This window comes from Rhipicephalus microplus, chromosome 5 (genome assembly GCF_043290135.1).
Source record: "Rhipicephalus microplus isolate Deutch F79 chromosome 5, USDA_Rmic, whole genome shotgun sequence".
Lineage (NCBI taxonomy): Eukaryota > Metazoa > Arthropoda > Arachnida > Ixodida > Ixodidae > Rhipicephalus > Rhipicephalus microplus.
The window spans coordinates 48,545,637-48,572,988 of record NC_134704.1 but is presented as its reverse complement, the minus strand read 5'-3'; the positions used below and the strand labels follow the sequence as shown (position 1 = coordinate 48,572,988).

At 43.0% G+C, this 27,352-nt stretch overlaps 2 protein-coding genes and 1 long non-coding RNA gene across 8 annotated transcripts in view; 1 reads left to right on the top strand and 2 right to left on the bottom strand.

The window, feature by feature from the left end:
- LOC119173877 (uncharacterized) overlaps positions 1–27,352 on the bottom strand; it is a 229,219-nt gene that overhangs the window by 153,190 nt on the left and 48,677 nt on the right. The window lies entirely within an intron of this gene.
- The window catches only part of LOC142817771 (uncharacterized), a 225,988-nt gene that overhangs the window by 159,360 nt on the left and 39,276 nt on the right, over positions 1–27,352 (top strand). The gene's annotated exons all lie outside the window — the stretch shown is intronic.
- Positions 436–12,105, bottom strand: LOC142817770 (sterile alpha motif domain-containing protein 3-like). The gene is made up of 9 exons (XM_075895389.1): positions 7,192–12,105; positions 4,317–4,426; positions 4,009–4,239; positions 3,857–3,941; positions 2,993–3,139; positions 1,355–1,579; positions 1,049–1,223; positions 841–914; positions 436–754 (listed from the first exon to the last, which is right to left on the bottom strand). Exons 1-9 carry the CDS (start codon positions 7,333–7,335, stop codon positions 485–487), a joined length of 1,461 nt encoding a protein of 486 aa, XP_075751504.1. The 5' UTR covers positions 7,336–12,105; the 3' UTR covers positions 436–484.

Genomic DNA, 27,352 nt, shown 5'->3' with positions numbered 1-27,352 from the left:
TCGATGCTACGTTCTTACTAGCTACGGCTGGTATGGAGGTACGACAGACTCTTCGAATACACAATTGTGTGCACACCAGGTTAGTTGAATTGATTATTCTGATGGCCATATTTTACCGAGAACATTGTAGCTGTAATGAATGCGACGAAAATGCGGGTATATATACCAATAATATAGATATGCACTATACATATAAAATCAGAATAATTGCCAATGTATTGCATCATGGTATTTAGCACTTTTTCTTGGAAAACACCTGGTTCTGTTCCACACTGCGAAATATATTATCATGAAAGACACTACGAACACACCTCCAAATTCACTGCTGAGTGTCAACGGCCGTATAAAACCACAGGTTTATGCGGCTGACATTGTCAGGAACAAAACAATGCATTGTTCCAAAAGCCAGGGAGCAATGAAATATGCCACACAGTGCATTTTTATATGAAAACATTTATTGATAACACACGTCTGTAGGCATAACTTAAGTTGCCTTTTCAAGCGATGATATTTGCCGTATGACTAGCGGCATCTGCTTTGCACTTGTCGGCAAGCCACAGAAATGTTCAAGTAGAGTGAATGTTTTTTTGTTGGCGCCACTGTACTTGACATCGAATATCCAGTATATTTCCATAAGCGCCGTCATACCTGCAATTACATCAAGCACCTCTACACTAAGCCCTTCAAAGCTCGCAACTATGTTTGTAGCTTCAGAGGCATTTTTGCCCTTCAGCGAAAGGGCAGGGTAGGTGTCCTGTAAAATGAGTAATACATAAAATCAGCATCACTGATGAAAAGTATACTAGCTGATATAAAAAAAGGTAAAGCAAATAAGCTCACCGGTCCCTGCAGAAATCGCGGCTGCTCCTTTAGGAGCATGGGCAGCAACTCGACAATGCCAACGGCAAAGCGATCTGTTGACGAAATATTTTTAGGCACATCAAACTTTCACATATAAGGGCATTGACAGTAATACTCCTATGAAAATGACTTATAAAAGTTTGGAAATTTGGGAAAACTGGAAAAGCTGGCAAGCTTCTACACGTACATTTCTTTTCGTCACCATCCAGTGCCTCGACTTCTTCTTCAATTGCTTTCACAGCTTCCTTCGCGCAACGACGACACTTCGCAAGCTCAAAACACCGGTCTCCATACCGGTTTATAAATTCCAGGACCTTTTTTTCCAAGTTAACGCCAGTGAGAGCAATGAACTCCTCATGAAGCTAGAACGACAAAAAAATTGTACCGAATCACCAACAAATTTGCAACTATCGATAACATAAAAAAACTCATTGTTAAGTTCTCTCACATACATTTCTGCAGCAGGATCAAAACCACAGCTGTTTCTGCTCACCATTTCAGCCTTTGCCAAAGCAGGGTATTTCAGCACCACATCTGCTGTTGATGGCCTCATTTCCTTCATCCACTTCTGTCTAGATGGTCTTGTCTGCTCCATAGAATCACCGAGTTTTTGCATGTCAGGAATAGGCCGCTTGATTTCTTTCACCATGTAGTCAATATGGCTATTAATTGTAGCCTCATCATGCTGAGAAGCGACATGTTGGGAGAGATCTACAATCTAATCAGCAAAAAAAAGATGGTACTGCACAGTGAAAGATCACGACAAATGACATGAAATAGGCAGACATGAAAACTCAACTTTTTGCTAGCTCAGTTGAAGAATGTTGGCATTTTTTTGAACTGGACATGTGTAGAGAACTCAATTACAGGGTTGACTTACGTAAGAGAACTGAAGCAGTGTGTACTGATACCATCTTGCTCTGCGAGTGTGTCATAAATTATGTTAATATCAAAGTTCTCACAATGATTCTCTCCAATGTCGACCACCTCGGCACTTCACCACTTCCAAATTTACACCTTGTGAACCAGCATATCGCAAATGTGTGTGTAAAACCAGTGAACCACGCCTCCTACCTATATCAGAAGGAGTCTGAAGAGGTAACACTGATTTTAAATATTGCCAACTGCGGTGTCGGTGTTAGAATACAAGAGTTGTTGCCTTTATATGTATGTCATATATGTAAAACTTTGACCAGATATTAGTTAGTAGTGCTTGTTCTTTCATATAAAAAGAAAGTTTGAAAACTTGAAATTTCGAACCTAATATGTATCTTGCCTCCCCCCCAAAAAAAAATGTTCACCTCTAAAAAGCTTCTGGAAAAACATTGGTTTATGTATAGTTACATGGTGTAGTCAACAAATAAAGAGCAATAAGGAGCTTTTCTAATGTAGAGGACAGACAGATATTGAAGCCAAGCATAGCATATGGGCATTGTTTATGGTGGCCACTGAAAGGGCATTAATTATCGCTGGTTGGAGCTTTCACATCACATGCTCACTGAGCTGCAGTAGTTTGATTTCACCTGTCCACTTATTTCAGTACTCATGCGAGTTTAATAGTTGAATCAAAGGATTGTCAGTCACTTTCAGTGATAAGTATGGTGCAAAATGTAGAACACAATATTTAAAGCTGGAATGATGCATGATGTCAATAACAAGCTGATACCGAGCAATAAATCTACTACTTGCTAACCAAGGAGCATGGAATCAGCCAAGTCGGGAACCTAGCTACAAAATGAAGAAAAGAATGAGGAATCGAGCAACATGCCCGCGGCACTTGCTGAAACGCCGAGTTTTAAACATACAGGGACACATAGAAGTTTGATAGAGCGTTACCATCTTGACTCAAATAATAGAGCCTTGCATGAAAACTGTGAAAGTTGTTGTTTTGTTCTCCATAGGAGATAAGATGATTTTTTTGTTTACCAAATTTATTTTGTCTTATTTTGCATTTACTATACTTTAACTGTCAATATGGCCCTGAAAACTTGCCTGGCTTCTTAATGTGTTGATATGAAGAGGTTATATCGTTAAAAACATGAATAATGTTTTACTTCAGTAGCTCACACATAAAATAAGAGTGACTTCATAGTTGAGTTCTATGTACCAGTCCATTTGACGTTTCACTTACCACATGGCAGTGCCGCTTAGTATTGGTGCTTTCTTCTAAGTCTTTGCGTTTTCCGTAAGCTGCTCTCGCTGCTTGAACAGCTGGAACTGTGCACAGAGACTTCCTCATATATGCGAATTTGTATTTCAAGGAGACTTTCCATGAGTCCTGGAAACAACAATTTTTTTTATTATTTCAAATTTCCGCACAGTGGACACTGTCCTCTTTGAACATGGTCACTTTTGAAGCAAATGATTCTTTGGGAACCTTGATACACTGCTTTTAACCTGCTATGGGGCAGAAGCAGATTCAGGTGACAATACCTGGCAAATTTAGCTGTTCCTAGTAATATCAGCATATCTGTTGTATTTTAGCTTTATCTGCTCATTCCAAACTCCGGTTCCTGCATTTTATGTATGTGCTGGAGCCATGCGGCATGGCGAAGATCGTGGCATTTCAGTCGCAGAACTGAGCTTGTGTGAGCCTCTATTCAAGCTGTGATTAGAAACTACATATACCATTAGTGGTAATATTCAATCCCCAGAAGCGATGCATTACATCTGTATTTATCCTCTTAAACCGGTGTTAAAGCTTATAACCAGGGCCAGTTTTTAACTTTATTAATGCATGATATGAATATATTGGCCATGGGCACCTAGTTGATGATTATTATCAAACCCTCAAGTTAATGTCTGCCATTATCAGAGTTCGATGAAACGACTCTAAGAACATGCATGGCAATTATTCAAATGTAATAAATATGGGGTTGAAACTTCTTGAATGCTCTCCAAGAACAAAATAACTTGAAGGGCACCTGCAGTCTAGCTCACCAACATGTATGACATCCCAATAAAGTTATAGGAATGCCATTGCTTTAGTGCTTACCCAGCCTGTGCCAATAGTGTCCCTTAGCACTGGATATTCCAACACGAGAGATTTTGCAGCTGCTTCGTAGAGGCTTCCTGGATAGCTGTAAAAAAGAGCAACTTTAAAACCTGTACTGAATTAAACACATGCAAATACATGCCTATACTTACACTGTTATAGTCATGAGATGATTTGCAATCCACCCTACAATGCGGGATTTAGTGTGACTGGACACTTTTCCTGGTTGTGTCCTTTCAATCGCATCCTTAATATCTAAGGGCACAGGTGGTAGCCTATAATCATTTTCACAGCAGGCAAGCTGCTGACTAGGTGACTGCTCATTACTTTCAAGGGTCTTGGGCAGGCTACCTTCATGCACTGCTGTCACTTTGTCAGTTGTGCTGAAAACAGAGGCTAGTAAGTGATGCAGTTTTCCAAAAGCAATATTAAACTTGGCACCTGAAATTTAGGTACTGACCTGCAGCTCATTAAGAAGTTTTCACTGCACACAAGCCTGATTTTATCTTTATCAGAGAAGACATGGCCAGCTGGTGGGTCCACAAATTCATCATGTCGGACGTTGTATACCTGAAAGAGATTCAGATGTGATGTTCAAATTCCCATAAAGTTACCTCAATAGGCACAGAACCTGAAGTAAGCAGACTACCAATGTTATATTCAATAGCACCCTAGAATCACTTTACTTGTCCTGTTTTTTTTTATTATTATCATGATGCCGTGTGTATTGTCGAGAAACCCTTAATGTATGTATTGTAAAGAGCATTGTAAATTACTCGTCTGGACATTCGGTATCAGTAAGTTCAGATTTGTGAAATAGTGACAATTAAACTTGTGAAATTTCACTGTTTCATAACATCAATTAGAAATAAACAAAAGCATTTAATGATTGCTGTACTAGCAGAAGATAATCACTGTGCTACAACGAAAAACCACACTCACAGTATCTGCTATCTATAAAATACTGTATACGCTAATGGCACAAGTCTTCATTCAATAGACCATGGAGCCTTATATTTTCGCACGTTGAAGGAATTATTAGGCTGCATTTCTTGCGTGCGCTAAGCTGAAGCAAATTTTTTAGCTCTGTTGTTATCTCTGTCGTCAAACTTTTCTTCTACAGTGTATCACAATTTAGAAATTAGAAATGGCTCTAGCCAAGTTCGTAGAGATCTCGACGTTTCGGAACCAATTCGGTATTTTCCTAAGGAGATGACTATATTGGTCATGGAAGCATCTCCCCGTCTTGTTTGACAATGGCCCCTGCTTTCTCTTTCTCTCGCGTATCGGAGGCTGTGAACGTATACAGAGGGAATTGTTCCTAACGACCGGTTCATGTTTACAGGTGTGTTCTGAATGTAACAGCATTTGAACAAGAGCCTCCTTCATAGATTCCTTTCTGTTTCAAGAACAGAAGCGATGTCGAAGTCGATCTTATGATCGTGCTTCTCATATTACTCTGCAAGAACGCTATGCTGCACTTCTATCTTCCAGACTGTTTCTGGGAAACACTTTCTCTGACCTATGTAGCTGGCTTTACCTGGCAGCTATCACCTTTACAAAAATGGCTAAAATTCAAACTGTGTTTCAACATCCAACACCACCGCTTGGCAACACCATAGTTTTTTGCAGAAGCGAAATCATGCGCTAATAAATACAGTGTTGATAGCCCATTAATGTTTCGAGTGCACACATTTCGGCAATGAAATAGCTAAATAGAGATAAAGGATCCGTCGCTATTCCATTGGTAATTTGAATACTCACACACCTAATAATTATTGATGATTTCACTACACAAAGCAACACAATATATCAAAGAATACAAAGCATTAAACACACCTAACGACACCTGCGAGACAGAAATGCCGACCGTGGGGCAAACGTACAGCATTGGTGAACAAGCATCCAGAACACAAGACTGCGCGCGCACGCACGCACGCACGCACGCACGCACACATACACACACGCACACGCACGCACGCGCACACACACGCACGCACACACACGCACGCACACACACACACACACACGCACACACACACACACACACACACACACACACACACACACACACACACACACACACACACACACACACACAACACTTTACGCTAGCTTTGAGAATTTTCAGTTTCTGACGAGCATACCTGGGAGCACAGCTGGCGGTCCCCCCGCCCCTCACCCTATTGTCAATTAAGACGTAGAAGGGGGTCGCCATGTTTGCCCCACTCATTGACACAATAGGGAGAGGGGTGCTGAGTTTCAGAAGGCAGCGCAAAGTCAGCCAGGGTAGTATGCAGATATCTTTTTCAGAGGGGAGGGCACGTTTCTGATCTATAGTGGGTACCGGGCAGGTAAACGTTCATTTTGTTCTGTGTAGGCAGAGCGAAAAAAAATTTCGGGGTGGGGGGAGAGAACGTGCCCGGCGTGCAACCTTCACCCAGCCCCCCTCTTCAGAGGGGAACCCTGCGCATGCCGATGCTAACAAGCAGCTTCTGCACCCACGCTATTTTCACTATGGAAGATACATGCAGTAACCACAGAAATTAGCCTATTCCATGTCCTTCGAAATTGATAATAAGTCTTTCTTGTAGTCCAATTTTATTGATTTCATGTTTTACGTGCGGTACAAAAGTCTTACTTTTTTTTGCTGATCTCCTTACATACCTAACCTCTTAACATCCTAGCTATGCCTTTATTCGTGAACAATCTCGCTCAATTTGAACACCAGGAAACGAACTCAGCGACGGCCACTCATCTTACCAACGCCGTGTCTTGGTGCATTGCCTGCTCGATAACTGGATGACCAAGCGCGCTGCCCCACTTTCCGCTAATGAAAGTTCGTGCGTGCCTCCGAGAGACAGATCGAGTGCGCATTTTTTTTTACCATTTTCACCTCTCATCCTCTACATCTGTCATTCCCACTTCCCCATCCTCGGTGCAGTGTTGTTGAGTTGACCTCCGAAGTGAGCCACAGTTACGAGGCCACACTTATTTCTTCACTTTTTTTTTAAAACCACCCCGATAGCCGATTCGCACCATTACATTATCGCAACACAACCACTGCGAATGCCAGCAAAGGGTGGTTGCGCGCCGCCGAAGCGGAGATTAAACCTGGTTTACATCTCCCATCAGCAACTCCGAGACCACGTGCACGCTTCGCGGGCCGACAGCTCCAGTGAGAGAGCAGGGCAAGAAAAGCCCCACGCTTCGAAAAGCGCGAGCGCATGCTTGGTAAAACTGTTGAAGCACGTGCTAACAACGGAATATAATCAGTACTGTTTGGGCCACTGTCACAATGCAATTCGATGCACTTCAGGATAGAGACAACATACCTCAATCCGGCATGCTTGCAAAGAATGGCCAAAGTCTGTCGTCTTCAAGGCTTCCAAAATGTCCGCCTCCGTCGGTCCACGAGCAGAAATAATCTTCTTGCGGCCTTGAAATGACACCAAATATTGGAATTCCGGCGGCTCCATGAATACACAAGCACGTGGGCGCGGGAGGAAAGCTGCTGACACGTTCACACTGCGACAACCTGCTCTTTGCCTGGCTAGCCACCCTAGCCTGGCTCAGCTTCCGTCGATGTGTGCGCCCCCTGCCGCGTTTCAGTAATCAGCGCCTCCTGAAGGTAACTATCACAACGACGCTGTCTGTTGTTAAAATTTTGAATCTTGAAGACCATTTGGCTCTGTGCAGCGGAAATTTGTCCTGTCTGAAACCTGTAGCTGGCATGCGAAGGTAATAAAGAACATTTTATTCATTATGCCGGTCCAGTTGGGGACAGCGAGTGAGTAGAAGGGCATGAAAAGAGAACAAGTTCTCCCCCCCCTTTTTTTTTCCTGGTCTCTTCTCTCGCTTTCTTATTCCCATTTCATCTCTCCACTCTAGTCTATTATCCCCCTTCCCCAGTGAACCACTGCTCAGGTGTCGCAGTTGGCGGCAAATATTTGCGGGGTTCACTTTTCCTTTCTTTTCCGATTCTGAAAACCACTGCCCCCCCCCCCCCCCTAACGTTCGACACTGTAACGCGCCACCACCTTCCATGTTTATATAGCTTACAATTATGCGCTTAACCAGATGGACATTGGTACAAATAAGTAAGACCACCACAAAGAAGCTAACTCAATTCAATTTGTGTGCATCGAGCGCACAAATTAATTAATTTATATTAATTCTCTGCTGCATGACTCGCTCGTGTAGGCAGATGCCACGTCCGTTTTAACGTGAATTTACGACGACAGAAGTCATGTGCAGCTACCACTTCGCTCAATACTAATTAAGCAGCGGTTGTGTTATTTCAGATAGTGTGATGCAGCTCCCCACGTGTTGTTTTGAAAGGTGTGAGACACAGTTTTCAAGGCCACTCGTAAAAACAAACTGCTTCAAGCATAATGTAGGCAAAGAATTCTGTTATCTCTCGGCCATTCGATGAGAACTTGAATATGTTCTCCGAGCACGTGAATGAAGTGCTAAGATTTCATTTATCGTGGCCATTGAGTTCGTGACAAAACAATCACCGGTGTCAACATCATTTATTCTACAAGCGATATTATGTCACTTCCGCACGGTCTCACTCCGAGAGAGACTCTAATGGAGTGATTGTGTTGCATGTAGGTAATATTCACTATCAAAACCTGTGTGAGAAATTTTTTTTGTTGCTTCAAGGTCTTGTTGTTCTGTTAGGAAAGATATACATACATTGGCTGAAGGAAAGAAGTGAAAACTGAACGGCTCGTTTTTCTTTGTTCGACAGAATATTAATGAGGACTAACAGACAATGATGCCAGAGATAGTATAGGGAATGTTATTCGTAGTTATTGCAATGTAAGTTTGACGAAATAAAAGTGGACGAAAAGGTAACTTACCGCAGTCAGGGACCGAACCTTCGACACGTGCGATGCTCTAGAGCAGAAGTTGGCACAGCGACGGGCCAAATGGAAGGGGGGGGGGGGGCTTTGCGAGCAAAGGGATAATGTAAAAAAACTGTAAAATCATGTTTATTTTAAGCACGCGTCATGAGGTTCCAATTAAACATTGGTTACTAAAAAAATTGCATTTTAGGCCAAAACTGCCTGGTCCTTTAAGTATACGAAGAAATAAGGTTAGAAGGAGAGGGGGGGGTGGACGTCCTGCCGGGGCCACATATATAGTAGTGCCTCGCGGGCCGCAGGTTGCGAACCCCTGCTCTGGAGCATCGCATGCGTTATTCGAAGGTCACAGGTTTGGTCCCTACCAGCGGACTGCTATCTTTCCATGCCATTTTCTTTCTTTACATGTACATTGCAATTACTTCTAATAACACCCTCTATATATTTCTTGGAGTCATTGTCTGTTAGTTCTAATTAAAATCATGTTAGTTGACAGAATAATGGGGCGGGTGGCTGCCTTTACAAAGCTCGTCGGAGATATGACCATATATAGTTTAGCTAGACCACTGCGACGCATTTAATCAGGATGGCCCCGGCATATCGTACAATTGAATGGTATCCAGAGGACCGCTGAATCACACTAAAGAGTTCAAACATATCGGGCGCGTATGTCTTCTCGATCTGCAGTTGTCCAATTAATGTTTTATTATTCTTCTTAGAAAGTATTCCCAACCTCCGCTTCTTAAGATGGCACACTGTCTGCCATATTAAACCAGTACAGCGTCGAATCGGCATGCATATTCCATCGGCATATTTCACTAGACCAAAAAAAGTGACACTTTTTGGTTGAGATCTCGGTTTGTGCTCCGAAACACGGAGCCCAGAGTGGTCTATAGCCACTCTAGACCACTCTAAGTTACTGTGACCATTGTGCCAATAGACAACTGAGGTGGGTGTACGTGGGGCAACCGGGTTGGTGTGTAAAAATGGCTGATTGTTCGAGTTGGTGTCGGTGTGTAAACATTCGGCTAAGCGAGCATCTTAATAATTCTTCTACAAACGGCTATTCACTCAAGTCTAAACACTGTGTAAAGTAGGTACCAATAACACGTGTCACCCACTTCTCGACAAAACAAACATTTGGTATCGCCGCCGGGATCGTTGCACTCGAGAGTCGTTCAAATTTTTACATCATCACCAGACGTGGACGCAAAAGCAAACCTTTGCTACCTTTTGATGATTGTGAGCTGGAATAAGCATGGTACGTGGGCGTAATCTCGGCACCACACAAGTTGGCTGGACGGTGTCCGTGGGTCAGCCACGTTGACAGAAATGCCTGGATGCCTGAAGAAGCACACCATACCTTATGTGAAATGCGTGACGGTTGCATAAATACCGCTGTCGTGTGGGAATACGTACGTAGGCCAAACAGGACGCTGTCTCAACGACCGACTCGGGAGCATCCTTTATCTCTAAAGAATAAAAGAAATGCGTATTTACCTGCGCATGGTATAGCCTGCAGATGTGATCCTCGGCTTCGCGAGGTCAAGATAATAGGCAGAAGCAACGAAACATTAGTGCGAGCTATTGGGGGCGTTTGACATTAAGAAAAGAGGCACAGCTTACATTATTGATACGACTATTTTACTTTACCAAAACGAGCTGCAGCTTTCTGACACGCGAATGTGACCAGTGTTTACCGATTTTGACGCACGCATTCGCAGAGATTTGTAATCTGGTGGCCTGTTCTTTCAAATAAACAAAGAAGTTTATCGCACGACCTTTCTGCTCCCTCCTACTTATTTACTAGAATCTGTGTTTTTTCCAAGTTTGCGGTATTATGTACCCTACTGACGTTAAATCAAATCGCCCAACAACAATTTATACTTAGTGTTGCATATTCAGAAATTTTTCAAAAATAGTTTCCTTCGCTTTACAAGTACGTTTCATAAATGTTACTTTACTGTTTCTGTCGCATACATTTCACACAAAAAATTCAACGGTAATGTTTGCTTATAACACCCTCATCACCTGTCGAGAACGACGGGTGATGAAATTGGTCCCCCGCATTGAATATGTTCCATATTTTTGATCCCATAAATTATGCAGTTTAAAAGAAAACTGGGTTCCTTTTCGGGCTGCTTGGTGCTATATACATAAAATATGAAATACTCAATCAAATGTGATACATCCTTTTCAGATTCCTGTCGATCTCACTTCAGTTCGGTTTATTACCTTATCTCCCGTGGAATCACCCGTTTAATTTCTATAACCATGGTTAGGAGACTAATTGCGGTTATGCTTGCTGTGCAGTCCTTTAATTAATGGACTTTACTTGAAACAGAGGGACGCCAATCAAAGTAAGGAGTAAACAAATGTTTTGTTTTGTTGTTCTTAGGTGCAATATCAAGACTAACAAAGAAAAACTAGCCCTTGAAATATCCACTTCTTTTCTTCTTTTTTTTTAGCTGCAAGAAAAAATTCCACGATTCGCGTACTTTTTCTTCCTGCCGTGGGGTCGTGCCTATTCTTCATGATGAGCGAAATTATATTGAGCGCACTCGATTAGCAGCGCACCTTAAGCCGGTTGAAGTTACTGGCTGTCTCCTTGCGAAAGGGGCATGCCCTTCCTGTACCGACGTGGGTGCCGCCCGCAGCCGACCAGCCGTCTTGAAAGACGTCAGCTCCTCAGGGGAATGTGTAAAAAGTTTGTTGACTGACTGACTGTCTTGGATAGGCCAGGATTTCGCGAAAACCTGTTTAAATAAGCTGCATCTTGTTCGACGACGCCGGCATTGTGAAAATAGATGCCGTGGTCCGCGAACGTACTCTTTGTCACTGGAACTTGGGGACATCGCTCTTATGTTGCCGTAGCTTCTCAGGAAGTTCAATACTTGCCCTACGAATGAAATGTCACAATAAGCACGTGCGTGGCATGAAGTAAACCAACCCATGCGCTTTCCCTACGGGCAGCCTGTATTTCGGGCACGATGAAGGGCAGGTCCAAGAAATCCACCTGCACAGTGTACTTCCACGAAAAGCATGTCCGTCCAGTTTAGCGTGGCTTTTTCAAATCTTGAACTTGTTTTGCAAATAAACAAACGCTCGCTAATTGCAACGTATATCGTTGCAAATTTGGCGAGTGTTTGTTTATTTGCAAGACACGTATGCCCCTCGCCAGACGGTGTTTCGTCGAATCCTTCACTAGATCTTGAACTTGATTTTGAAAGAAACCGTTTCTGCATCGACCAATATTCACGGCGCTGCTAGACACGTGTAGGAATGTGTACCCTCTCGCTACCCGCAGCTAAGACGGCACATGAATTCCCGTGTAAAGGCAACTACTCCTTATCCTTATTGTCAGTGAAAATATCTCACCCTTGCCACCCACCCCCCCCCCCCTTCCTCCACGACGCCCGCCTTCCAGGTGCAGTCTAGCCCGGCCGTGCAAAAACCCTCAAAGAATGCGGAGCTTCCACGTGTTGCCGGTTCATGTTTTTCGCCCTCCGCCGTCTTGTCAACTTTTTGGTCCTAAATGGTAAGCCATGCTGGCCCAGTTCGGCTGGTGAAAACTACGGATAGAACTGCAGTTACGTCTGCCATGTAGCTACCTGTAATCATGGTGAGCCGTCGGCGTACTTAGTCGAGAATACCGCCCAGCGGCTGTACGCAAATACTGCCGCGAGTGAACATGTTACACTCATGCCCAAGATGTGCGTTCTCGTCCACGAAGCTCTGCAAAGTCGTCTGGCACATAAGAGACCATCGCCACGACAATAGATTTTCTATCATGTGCGGTGTGGATGGGTGTGCGAAAACCTACAGTGAGTTCGAATCTTATCGAAGGCACATTTACCGTGTGCACAGACGATATATGGACATGGATGACGCAGAGGAAGCCGGTGTTGAACCAACAGTCCTCGAAGAACCACCGGTGCGTGCCACAACAAGCTGCGCTGCGCACGACACAGTGGGTGATCACAGTGAAATGTTTTCATCTGGTTGCTCGTCGAACATGATCAACACGGAATGCGATGCGGTCTCTGTTCCCACTGCTCGAGTGACCACAATCAACGACTTCGTGCTGAAAATAAAAAAACAGCTGTGCTTACTTTTTTTTCGTGTTGCAGAAGTGCACAAGCTACCGCACTCTACGGCAGAAAGTGTTTTCAATGACTTCAAGATTACCTTTCTCGACATAATTCGGACATTCGCTTCTGTCATTGAAAATAACATCGCGATGGAGTCGGCAGGAATCGAACTGCGCAAGTTACTCGCTGGTGAATTCTTAGAGGATATTTTTCAAGCAGCAAGTAGTAAATATAAGCGAGAGCAATTCGCCAAGCGTCACCTGCCCTACGTAAAGCCTGAAGTGCGTGATCTTGGTGCTGGTGAGACTTTTCAGTTTGTTCCTATAAGTGGTGTCATGCGAAATCTTATGTCCTCTGAGAACTTCCGCGACCACATAGAGCTAGATTTCTCAACAGGAGCGCCTTCACCAACGCTGCATAATTTTAGGGATGGCTGCATATACAAAGAAAAGTTGCATGCACTACTCGAGGATGGCGCGCAGTATACGCTTTTTTTTGTGTTGTACAGCGACGAAGTGGAGATAGTGAATCCGCTGGGGTCAAAGCGGGGTGTTCACAAAATCCTTGTCGTGTATTTCAGCGTGGTAAACATCCATGCCAAATACAGATCACAGCTCAGCTCTATCCATGTAGTTTTAGTTGCACCATATAGACTTGTCATCAAGCACGGAATCAATGTTATTTTGAAGCCAGTTGTAGATGACGTATCAGCTTTATGGATGACTGGTTTCACTCTGTGGAAGAACTCTGTTGCGGTAAAGGTGAGAGCGATTCTTGTTGCCTTTTCCGGTGATAACCTTTCAATGAATCGACTTGGCGGATTCACGTGTTCTTTCAGCCGTGGTCGTCCATGCAGATTTTGTACTTCACCAAACTCGGCGTTCAACACTGCCTTTCACGAGAGTGATGTTCAGGTTCGAAATCTGCCCTTGCACCAAAACCACGTTGCAAGTGCTAAAATAAATAGGCAGCTAGGCACAGCACTGTACGGCGTTAAAGATGAATCTCCACTCACAGATGTTGCCTATTTTGATGTGACAGTGCAACTGCCTCCGGACTTGATGCACGATGTGCTGGAGGGAGCCATTCCACATGTATTAAGGCACATTTTGCAAGGCCTGCTTCGTTCTGGAGTAATTAGGCACTCAGACCTTGATCGTATCCGCACATTCGTTTTTGGTGCTCACGACAAAAAGAACAAACCGGAAGAAGTCGTGAAATCCTTTCTTAATGGGCAAAGTGCATACAAGGGAACAGCTTCTCAAAAGTGGTGCCTATTCAGATTTTTTTCTCTTATGTTTGCAGATATTGTTCCTAAACAAAATGAGCACTGGGAAGTGTACCTACTTCTGAGAAGCATTGCAGATATAACATTTGCCGACAAGATTCCTCACGACCATTTGGCATATCTGCAAGATGAAATACGATTTTTTTTATCTTCATTTGCTGCTCTCTACCCTGGTGCAATAATACCCAAACTGCATTTCTTGATTCATTACCCTCGGCTCATCAGTGAACTTGGTCCACTAAAGCAATACTGGTGCATGCGATATGAAGCCAAACACCAGTACATGAAAACTATTGCACAGCGCAACCAAAACTTTCGAAATATATGCAAGTCTATCGCAGAAAGACACCAGTTGCTGCAGAGTTTCGAATTTTCCAACTTAGAAGTGGACCGTGGCATACAGACTAAAAGATCCAGGCAGCTGAAGCTAGAAGACTTGTGCTCATACATGCGCAAAGTTGTCTCTCCTGGCATTCCAGTGTGGGAAGTTGGTTCTGCCGAGGTGGAAAACTTGGTTTTCAAAAAGTTCGATGTAGTCATCCTAGAGAAGCAACAGCTGCCACTTTTTGGCCAAATAAGAAGGCTGTATATTTACTGCGGAAGCCTTTTCCTGCTTGTAGATGTGCTCATGACAGTCAGATTCGATCGTCACCGCTGGTCGTATGTTGTCGACAATACAGACGAGCAAAAACTTGTACAGCCCTTCAATCTTCCATCACCTCAAGTTCTTGACCTATATTTTGGTGCTGAGCTGATGCTACGGCCTGAAATTATGATTGTTGAATGATGTCCAAATTGTCATCTTAGACAGCTTTTTGTCACGGGCTGAATCTAAACTACTAGTAGCGTAGCCAATGTTTTTTTAGGAGAGGGGTTTCAGTCATACTTCATATATTTTTGCTCTGGAGTTTGTGTATTTGGAAATGTCCTCCCTGGCTACGCAACTGAAGATGACGTATGATTTTATGTTACATCTCTCTTTTAGTGTATGGTTTCTAGTGTGCTGTCTTTACTGTATTTATCTTTTACTGTACCTGATGCACCCTTTCATCTACTGTTTTCTAACCAAAGCTTGTTACATTCTTTTTCTTTTATCAGTGTTATTGGTCTCTTCCCACTGTATTGCTGCAGAGCGCATGGCACTTTGTGTGATAACAAATTAAATGATATCCACCACATTTATAGTGAAACGCATTGTGCATGGTTACTTTGTTACATATTGCTCTGTTTATTTAGTAGTATCCGGAGCGGATAATTGATATGATTGTTACTTTGGACTATCTGATGCGCACATCTGCTGTTAATGTGAAATTGCTACCTTCAACTGCAACCGAAATATTATCATTCAGCGAACAATTTCGGTTAATCAACATGAAACACAATGGGCAGCCACAAAGTTACGGCTTAGGGCCTGTTAGCTTAGAGTTATGCAAATGTACAGCTGTGAAAATTTACACCTATAGAATATTTTCTGTTTTTTACACATGGTGCCTATATATATATATATATATATATATATATATATATATATATATATATATATATATATATATATATATATATATATATATATATATATATATATATATATATATATATATAAGGGAAAGAAGTGTATAATTAAGGGCTCGTGTTTGCGTGTTTTGACACAATAATAATGAGATCTAACAGACAATAATGCCAAGAGGAAAGTATAGGGAAAGGTATTAGACCAAATTGTAATGTAAACGTGAAGAAAGAAAAGTGGGTGAAAAAATAACTTTGCCGTGGGCAGGGACCGAACCTGCGACCTTCGAATAACGACCTTCGAATAATATATATATATATATATATATATATATATATATATATATATATATATATATATATATATATATATATATATATATATATATATATATATATATATATATATATATATATATATATATATAAGGGTCATGAACCACCCCTGGGCTTGGTGAAGAGAGAGACCGTGATCAAGTATAGAATTTGTATTTCAATACCTTCAACTACTCAACATTTCAACTCTTTACTAACAAGAATACGAAAAAGTTAGTAATACCTCAAGTGAGGTAGTAAACGTTGCAGCTACTATACTTCTTTGCATGCAGCTAGTAACTGCTTACTAATGTATGTAGTAAATAGGTAGCAAAGAGGTAGTAAAAATTCAAGAGAGGTAGTAACAGCTGCAGTTGCTACCCTATTGCAGTTAGGTTGCAACTGTTTACTAATGTAAGTAGTAAATAGGTAGGAAGAAGCTAGGAACGGTTCAGGAAAGGTAGTAACCGTTGTCGTTACTACCTGTTCGCTTGCAGTTACTACCTTTTTACTAACTTTTTTTTAAGAGTGCAACACCACCGTCCATTCGTCGGTACGGCGAAATTGAACGCGAAACCGGCGAAACGCTTTACAGTATACTGTAGATTGCACAATGCGTATATAGACTATGAAGTTTGTTTATGGTATGGTATATGAAGAACTGGTATACGAAAAGCACAGGACCGAGTTGACCAGCAAAACATGGGAGAGACCTTTGTCCTGCAGTAGACGTAGTCAGGCTGATGATGATGATGATGATGATGATGATGAACTTTATTAAGGTCCTGACAATCAGTCCAGGACTGATGCTGGCTGAATACGTATAATGAGTGGCACATTTGGCTTGTACCGATGTATATAATGTAAACTAAACCGATATGCACTTATAGGAGTGTTCTCAAACACGTGGCCCGTGGGGACGAATGCGGCCTGAGGGCCACATACAACTCCATTCGTCTGATGTGTATCTCATTATGTTATTGATTATGTTCATAAACTACAGACAGACATCATTGGTCTCAATCTAGATATGAATTGTTAAAGGTAACACAGCGTTATTACTTCAAAATTTTGCAATGGGTTAGGCAAAATAAGCCACAATGTCTCCGAAACACACCTGAAAGTACTAATTATTACATGCATCAGCAACGCCACAAAATCGCAACACTTAGGATAAATAATGGCAAACAACACATTCAACACCATATACGATGTTAAATCGTCTACAGGGTCGTCTATATTACAATTCCACACCTTCTAACACCATTATCAAAACCATAATAATGCATCATGATATTGAGTACGCTATCAAAAGTTTGAAAGTCTGTTTAATAGTATCTTGTTTATGATTTGGCAATATGCTACGAGGATCTCATTTTGTACGTTGTGTAACAAGGAATTTCTGTTGAAATGTTGCTTTGTGATGAATTTCTTCTTGTGTTTAATTCACACTGCTTAATAAGAGCATGCTAATGTTTTTTGTATTTTTGTGCAATTATATATTCAAAATATTTGTTAGATATGCAGTTGCTCTGTGGTTTGCGTGCCAAACCGCTTTTAGGAACAGAGGCCCTTTGTGAGGCTGTATATAGCCTTCAGTCTCTGCACCTGTGAGTTTTTTTCAGGGCAAATAGACTTTCAATTAAAAAGAATTCGAATTCAATTGTTTCTTTTTTTTGAGCCACCGCTTGCGGTCACCATATAGTGAAGCCTAAGCGCGAAACAAAAAGTCTGTATTTAAGAATTGGCGGGGTTCAGATCTTAGCCCTTCTTGAGGTGGTTACCTGAATGTTGTTATAATTGTGGATACCGAATACCGTTGAAAAAATGGCTCATATATGAGGTATGGGAAGGCCACCTTTCAAGTAGCGACCTTCTTTCTAGCTGACATTTTGTACAAACGCCGCCACAACCCAACCCTTCCGCTCATACCTTTTTTCACCGTCCCGGATCTAGAGGGGGGCTAAATTTCGTGCCTACAGCGCACTAGCAAGGGTTCGCTATGAGAGCTTTAACCTACAGATAAGGAAACAGCCTGCCACTTACTGTGAAAAATGAGGAAACAGCAATAATAACTGACGGTATTTTACTTGGCAAAACCACAACATGATTGCAAAACATATAGGGATGGTCTCCGAATCTACTTATTTATTTATTTTATTTATTTAATAATACTGTCAACCCTCGCTTGAGGGTCATAACAGGGAGGGAGTACAATATGAGTACAAACAGAACACCTAAAAAAAACCACTAAGCAATAAACACAGGAAAACAGAATGGGCAGTACTTCAACCATTACCAAAATAAGCATCAATTTCTCTGTCAAAAGTTTGTACATCGGCACTATTAATAACATGTTGGGGTAAAGAATTCCATTGTTCTATAGCATCCGGGAAAAATGACCACTGAAAGATGTCAGTCATTTTAACGCTCTGTAATATATTTTAACGCGCCACCTAAATACAAGTGCACTTGCGATTTTTTTTTAAACTTAGCCACCATCTTAATACGACCGCCATGGCAGGCAGTCGAAGCCGCGTCCCCGAGTGAAGCAGATCATGCATCCACGTCTCATTCGTTCGCAAGCTATCCCTAGCAATCTGTGGGGGACCCTGCGCTTTCATAATTACACGGCACACCCTGCTCGTGCCTGTGACGTCGCTCGTTAAGGTGTAATTGCTATCGGGTGACTCCGTCTTTCGCCCTATTCCTGCCATCGTCGCGACGTCTCCATCGCCACTATATACACGAGGAAGTGTGCATCGCGTCGTTAGCTGCGAGTTCATGCATATGCCATATGTAATTGCAACCATAAAAATTACCTCGATAACAGATCATTCCTTCGAAGCGATAAGGTTTGACGTGATCAGATGAAGCGGGACTTTCAGGCTTCAGTGAGCTTGTTTACAAAGCCGGACACATTCGATTCGCTGAGACGAGCGCGACCAGTTCACACCTCGTGGCATAACGTCTATACGCTTTCGTGATAAGTCTGTACCATATGACGTTATCGTCGGCCCTATTCTTCCGAAATTCACGCTCTGCTGACGAGAGAGCAGCGTCCATAACCTAAATATAAACGCTGATGGTCGTACTGCTGTTACCTGCTTGGTCCCGTACATCTTTAATAACTATACGTTGCTGAAGGCGACTAAAACCTTATGTACTTACATTCAAAAGATACGGGCTTGGACAAGTGGCTGCAACAGTGGTATCACGTACCGAACAAGACTGACGGACAGCGACTGTCTGTGGGTGTTGTGTTATGTGCTACCTTTCAATCCTTTTCCTCAATCTCCCATGTCATGTTCCCATGTGTAGGGCAGCAAACCGGTCATCCTATAAAGCTGCACAGTAAATGCCCATGCCTTTTTTTCTGAACTTTTTTTTCTCTCTCCTAATAACTATACTTCGAAGGTATACTTCAAAACAACTGCAGAGAAACCGCACTCAAATATTTCTCGGTTTTGACTACCACGCTATGGGCGACGAACGCTGATACGTGCGCACGTGTATTAATTGTTTTCTCTTTCCTTGCTTCCCATATACTTTTCCACCCTGTCCCAGTGTAGGGTAGAAAAACCGAGTGCAACCTGGGATGACGTCCCTGCCTTTCTTTTACCTTTGTCAATAGCTCTTTAACGAATATACTTAACCGCACTACACATGCATACAAACGAAACAGAAGTTAAGGCAATGATGGTGGCTTTATAGTGATGAGAACTCGACGAATAGAAAGTGTCGCTTAAGAGCGAACGTATTGACAAATGGATTTGTCCTCGTCAAGGCAGCGTCAGTTCCGTCGAAACTCGAGCTTCGCATTGAAGTATGTTCTTAGCACACGCAGAAGGTTCTCACTCACGTTACAATAGCCGAAAGCGTTATGTCATTCTTCATAATGTAGACATGCATGTCAAGATGAAACCTCGATAGTGAACATTTCCGATGGAGGCGGAAATGTTGTAGGCCCGTGTACTCAGATTTGGGTGCACGTTAAAGAACCCCAGGTGGTCAAAATTTCCGGAACCCTCCACTACGGCGTCCCTCATAATCATATGGTGGTTTTGGGACGTTAAACCCCACATATCAATCAATCGATAGTGAACAGCAATTTTGTGTGGGCTTCTGTTGTTCAACGCCCTATTCGCGTGTCTGTGCAATCAGATGGATATGCTGTTCTTATGACCCGACATCTGGAGTATGCAAGATGATAAGCTGCAGGCTGACATCTCGTTCAAATTTCTGTATGTCTTCTCTTAATTAATTTGTGCAAACCACAAAGAGGTTTTCGGGCTAGCATCGTCCATCTGATAACCAGAACCAAGTGCATGTTGCAATGGTTAAGGGTGGTGTACAAAAATGCAGCATCCGCTATACTTTAAATACACAATACAATGAACAGCAGTAGACACCACATAATAATGAGAGCTGTAGCAATAAATTGATTAATTAGTTCATGTAGCCTTAGTAAAAATAAGCAACAGTAGTTAAAATAAAGCGTGTAATAAGATGTTAATCCCAACAGGTACGACTGGTGGAATCAAAGGAAATTGAACCTTTATTTATCCTAATTTGAACACGCAGGATCATGTCATTCAACCCTCTCCATAAGTTTCTGACTAACACAAATAAGCAATCGGACGACGCGAGCGAGCTATGTTCCCTGTGCGTATTCTGTTGATGTTGCTTATGTATGTAGCACTCGCCATATGTTATGTCGAGTCAAGTGCGCATTTAGAGGGAAAACCTTAGAATAAACGCGAGAAGGGACCGTGAGACCGTCTCGACGTCAACACGAGTTATGCAAGATTAGCATCATCACGCCATGACGCCACCATGACGTCGCAATTCGACAACATTATTCGTGACCTCACAATGACGTTACGTGATGACGTAGTCACATGAAATCGTCGCTTGGTCAATGGTGGGCCGATCTCGGAGGCAATGGAAAACTCAGAATTTATACATAGTCAGGAAGTGCAGAAAGCTTCCATTGCCTCCGATCCCGGGGAGGCAGCGCAGCACAACGTTGGGCGCAGGTCTCCAGGGGAGCTAGATGGGAGGGGGTGTATGTACTAACAGACTGAGAAGAAAGAAATGGCGACAGATTCAAGAAGTGAAGTGATGTGGCATGAAGTGGACTGACACGAAGTGGATCCGATTGACACGAAGCGGATTGACCCAAAGTTGAAGTGACTCGAAGTGGATTTATATAGGAAGTGAATGCTTCGCTACATCATCAGCGTTCAATTTCGGGAATATGTAGCCATTATTGACCACCATGTGAATGCTGATGATGAAGCGAAGCTTCATTGTCGAAACGGTAAACGATATTAACAATGATGAAGATCTTTATTTATGGTCTATTTTAAAACCATATGCGCACTATGCACGCTTTATAGACGGTATTGTGCGCACATGTTTCGCACCTGTGCTCCAACATATGGACGACGGCGAGCATCGACGACAACCGTCGGACATCGTGAAGGCCTATAGGAGCTTTGCTCCTAAAAGGTGGCGTTGGCCTAACAGTTGTCTCGAACACATGCATGTGAGACCGTGTGACTTCTGTAGGCATATTTCGTCGCGCTGTCTGTGTATATCTAGAAACACTATGCACGTTCCATCGTTTCTTTTTTTTTCATTTTAGGGGCGAAGCGCCTTAAAGCGACACCCGTTCGTCCCCCGTACTAGTGCGTAACATGTCTTACGTTTTCACCTACAAGGTGGTGCCAGTGGGAAATTTCTTTTGTGCGTTGTTGAACAATAAAAAAAAATTCGCAGCGTGCGCGCTAACTAAAAGCCAAATTCTCCTGTTTTTCATTCCCCCTTAGCAGACATTGGCACATGTACATTAAGCACTATCTGACAAGGAAGGGTTGCTACGTTATACTCGCTGGGCATAACCTCCTTGGTTTTAGAAAGGTTTAGCGAGCGTTGGGCCACAGTGCCATGAATACAGTGAACTAGTATATACCATGAATTCGATGTGGTTAAAGGTGGGAAGTATAGGCACGAAGCGCAAGCCGTAAGAAAGTGTGCGTGAGCCACCTCTCGTTCAGTTCTTGGAATGTCCGCTGCTTTGCGGCGATTCTATATGCGGAATATATGATGAAAAGATGCGAAATGGTGGTACTTGGAGTGTTGAATATATGGACGAACGGACACACAGACACATGCATGGACGGACGCATGGATGGCTGCACGGACGGATGGACGCATGGACGGACGCAGGAGCGGATGCATAGACGAAAGCAGGGGCGGGCGCACAGATGGGTGTTGCAGACGCACGAACAGACGCACGCACAGACAGTCACACAGGCGGACGCATGGACGGAAGGAAGCAAGAATGAATGGACGGACGGAGGCTTCGCCCCACTCTCCATCATTCACCCCATGGATATGCTGCTATTTGGGGGGGGGGGGGTAGGGGGGGGCGGAGTGACGAGATACGTGGACAAACATGTGGTGACGCCGTGGGGCGTCGTCACAGAACTGCATGGGAGGAGAGAACGTCGCATGTGCGGCCAGAGACGTATCGAAATTCATGAGCGAGACCTGAAGGAATACTTCCGCGTCAAGTATTCATCCTTCATCGATGGCCGCGGGCGCTTTCCTTTCGCCAGCCTTGTTTTCGCCGTGTTTTCTTTTTGTTTCGGTTTCCCGCCAGCCTTGATCAGATACACGAGCGAGCGGGAGCCGGGCAATGCGAAGATGTCGACGGGAGATATCTATATATGTGCGGGCACCCGTCGTGTGTGTGTGTGCGCGCGCGTGCGCGAGGGTAAACGTTCTTGACGCGAACGCTAACCCGCCGACGGTCAGGAAACGCGCCACAGAATAGGCTGTTTCTTCTTTGTAACTGAATGCGTGTGCGTGTTTTCTATGTCAACCCTTCTATCACTGTATACCAATCCATTGTAAATGCAAAAAAGTAGGCAACAGGCACAAGAGAAGAGGACGACAACACAAACGGTGCTTAATTGTCTCTGTTCCGTCTGCGCCCAACTTTTTGCATTTATAATGAATCGTTACCTACGAGCCGTTAGCAAAGTACGCATTTTTGCAAAACTTTGCGGTGCCCGAGGGACGGCTTTCAGCTCTCCCATAGTAGAGTACCTATAGTACTCTAAATCGTTAATCACTTTATCTAAACACACGAGCCCAAATGGCTGTTTTGGGTACCATACTAATCATTATAATACCAGAATATGAAGCAATCTCACATGCTTTACTGCGAAAAAATTTCAAGTATTTCATCTTTATTGGCAATTCTGCTGTTATCAATGTGTTTCTTCCGGCTGGTAATTATGGGAAAAGCTCTTTTTTCCCTTCTATTGCTTATGTATGTATGTATGTATGTATGTATGTATGTATGTATGTATGTATGTATGTATGTATGTATGCATGTATGTATGTATGTATGTATGTATGTATGTATGTATGTATGTATGTATGTATGTATGTATGTATGTATGTATGTATGTATGTATGTAAGCATCGCTGTAGCATTTATCCACGTAGGTGAGGAAACCTCAGTTTTCGCTTCCTAACGGCTCTAAAATTGTTCTCTTTTTTTTACCCTATAAACATGTTTAATGTAGAGCCCTAGAGATAAAAAAAACACAACTACAACAAACAAAGACATGCTGCGACTACTATACTCGTACGGGAGTCATTAATGTAGGTTGAATTTCGCCTGATGATTGTTCTTTTGCCCGCATCTTTAATTAACACGCGACAAACTTTATACATTTTCCTCGCTTTCCCGATATTTATCGTGATCGTCGTACTGAGTGCTCCGATTTCGTTTAACCGTGATTGGGACGTCGCTTACAGGTCGTCGCGGCACGAGCTACATATTTGTTAGTCACGGTGCTTTTCTTTTTCTCGGTTTCTTTCCCGTTTATTTTTCGCAGCAACTATATAGTATAGGTGACGTGTTTTCGGACACACAGGGTCCACGTGTGGCATCAAGTGCTATTAATAACGAAATCACTGTCATTATTGATACCGCGTTAGCTAGCGGTGTACCGTTTGCAATGGCAGGTTGACGTTTTGGTCTAGTGGCCGCATGCGAAGCTAATTAACGAGTGCCAGTCCGTTACGATATTTCTTACATCGCCATTTCACCCACGCGTCATTGACTTCGGCGTATACATGTATCTAATAACAGCTATTTAATTGCAAGCGGAGAGAAGTCGTAGAAAGTCCGCAGAGCCAGCGAAGCATAGCTCAGCGGTTGAAGTATATATGTATACGTGAATACAATATGGACAAACTCAACATGAACAAGAATTCACACGGTGGAAATATTGGTTTCACGATCTCTAACGCGCGAGCAGGTGTCTAGGTAATAGTTTCACTTCTGGTTACGTGGCTGTCAAAGATGGTTTATGACTAATACTAAGCTCGCAAGCCGAAATCATGCTGACCCTATACACCTGTTGGCGGTAACGAGAGCGAAAAAGGGCGTCTTAGCTTGTGCTAACTTGTTCACGTTCTCAGTTGTACACGAGTGCAACGTAGCAAACCGGAGGTATACGTCTGGTTAACCTCCCTGCCTTTCCTTGCATCTCTCTCTCTCGCAGTTGTACATTACGCCAGGCTTTCATTCAATTGTCACGATCTGATCACAACACCATCTCGGGTTTCACGTCCCAAAACCACGATATGATTTTGAGGGACGTCGTATGTGGAGGACTCCGGAAGTTTTCACTAACGTGCACTGGCACCACACAGTACATTGGCATTTGAACGCAGAGGAAGTGACGTAATGCTTCGTCATGATATCGAAAAGAGGGTGAACATTTGTATCAACCGAGCAACAATAATTGTTTATTGGGAGGCTATAAGTCATGGGATTTGATGTCCACGAAGTGTTTCCCAGTAGGACTGCCGTATGTGTTCTTATTAATCGTGGTCCACATAATGTGCTGGACATAGCCATAGACATTGGAACTATTTCGTTCACTTTACTGGCTATAAATGTCAATTTACTCGAACCTATGTGTACAAGAGAAGCTTCCGGGTTAGTTTTGAATAAAATGCAAGTGTATTTTTTAAACGAGCAGCCAAAAGCATAGTATACACTAAAACATGGCATATACATACACCACCAAAACAGAGAACTGATCCCCGCAACTTTCTGCTAAACAACACATCGTCATGGACCATTTTAGCCGGAATACGCGGAATCGACAGCGAGTGTGATACAGGCTGCTGGAAATACCATAAGTTCAACAGCAGTGTGAAAGGAGTCACCAGGCCGTATATATGTTGTGAATGTATTGCCTTGCAGTATAATCGCATTGTACACTATATTATTTCAACCGAGTGCCGTGCGCCACAGGTATAGCGCGTCACTTAATAACAGAAGCTTACCTAACGCATGTGAACACGGCGAGGTATTTTCGGATAACACACTTTACAAGCGTTCGTAAAGACCAGTATGACTTTTATGGCTGCTTTAAGGATGAGAATTATAATAAGCGAGCTCACACGAGCACGCGTATAGAAAAAAAAAAAAGCTTTATAAGCCTAGCACACCTCTATATATAGTGCTAATAAAACTGGGCAGACGTCACGTACGAGGCGTTTCCAAAGCCGACCCGTATTTCAGGAGTGAACAGAAATAAAAAAAAAACAAAACAAAAAAGGAATGGTATAAAATAGAAGTTGCGACGCCACACGCATCAGAACGGGATTAGCGACGAGCTGAGTGTCTGATGTGGCGCCGAGATGGTTTTGATGTTGTCTTTTTCGTCTGAATAGGTTGGTATGAACGTAACAACAAAAAAAAGCGCAGTAATAAAGAGAGACAGAAAACGCGTTTCAAACGTGTGATAAGGCCGAATGCAAGGTGCGAAGGCGCTGTGTATAGAGAATATATTCCGGGCTTTTTCAAGCGACGAATCAATCCCTGCCTGTGTAGCATTGCAAAATGGCGAAAGAAAGAAAGAAAGAAAGAAAGAAAGAAAGAAAGAAAGAAAGAAAGAAAGAAAGAAAGAAAGAAAGAAAGAAAGAAAGAAAGAAAGAAAGAAAGCCTTGCACTGGTTATACCACGGGGGAAAAGCCCATATACTATAGCGGCGCAGTGGTCGAGACGTTATGAAGAAAAATGAAGTGTGATGATGGATCGAAGTTTCCTTGTGCGCGGTGAAAGCCGAGTATCATTTATCTATCTGTATCATGCGCATACGTACGGGGCTGAGCACGATAACCTCTTCGCTTGTCGGAAGTGAGCGTGAGCTTCCAACTGCGTACTATCTATATATGTCTATCTGTATATACATATTTACGCCTTCGTATGACATGTGTCCCTAAGCAGGCGCAGAGGTGTCGGCACGCACGCACGCACACACACCACACACACACACACGCGCGCGCACACACACATACACACGTCGATATATATGGCTCACGGGCGCAGCTGCCTCAGTTATCTCTCTATTATCAACCCAAGTTGTTTGTATTGGCGCGCCACTAAAGCTATATTACGAGCCGACTTCAGTTCTGGTTCATTCTTTTTTACCAAAATAAAATCGGATATATCCACTACATTACCGCGCCTGTGATATACAGGCATACGTTGTGTCCGTTCTGTGATACACATTACATAAAAGATGCTACGTATATGCGGGGCATACGTCTGGAAATGCCGCACTTTGACAGCTCACTCTGCGCAAAGAGGGCGGACGGTTAATTCTGATACCACTGAATGTCTTTTTTTAATTATACACAGCTCACTCCGTATATATAGCAACGCAAGTGACTGCAGTTTCCCAGCTTTTCTTTCTGTCTTAAATCTTCTTTTAGACTAGCGCGTTATACAAGTGGTCAAGCAGCTTTCAGCTTATCACACTATTCTTGCTACGATTTCTAACTCTTTTTTTTTATTTAGTTCGCTATACGTTCGTTGCGCAAGTCCTATAGCACCGTGGAGGCGGTAAAAATAAGCCCCTGACGCGCTGTCAAATAAGAGGGCTGGATAGTAGCTATATCGCGTTTTCACTCGTTACTCTGTAAACGCCCCCCCCCCCCCTTTTTTTTGCGGTACATAAAACCGAGTTCATGAAAAGCGCGACTCTTTTCGCACGCGCCAAGGCGGTCTGCAACTATAATCTCTACGGCTGTCTGATATCATACGTGTACATTTCTTCTAATCGGAGGTCACGCGCGAGAACATATGCACTAAAAGCATTCGCCGCATGTTATAGTTAGTTGAAGATTAGAGCAAGCCAATTCCCCGATTGTCCGCTGCGATAAACACAAACGAAGTCAAAGAAGCGAGCAATAGACGGAAAAGGCTATAGCGAGGTACACAGGGTCGCCTGAGCAAGCGCTTCCGGCGAATTGTATAAACCCATTATACCTTTGGGTGTGTTTAGCATATCGTCTATGCGGCATTGGGTTATAACGTGAT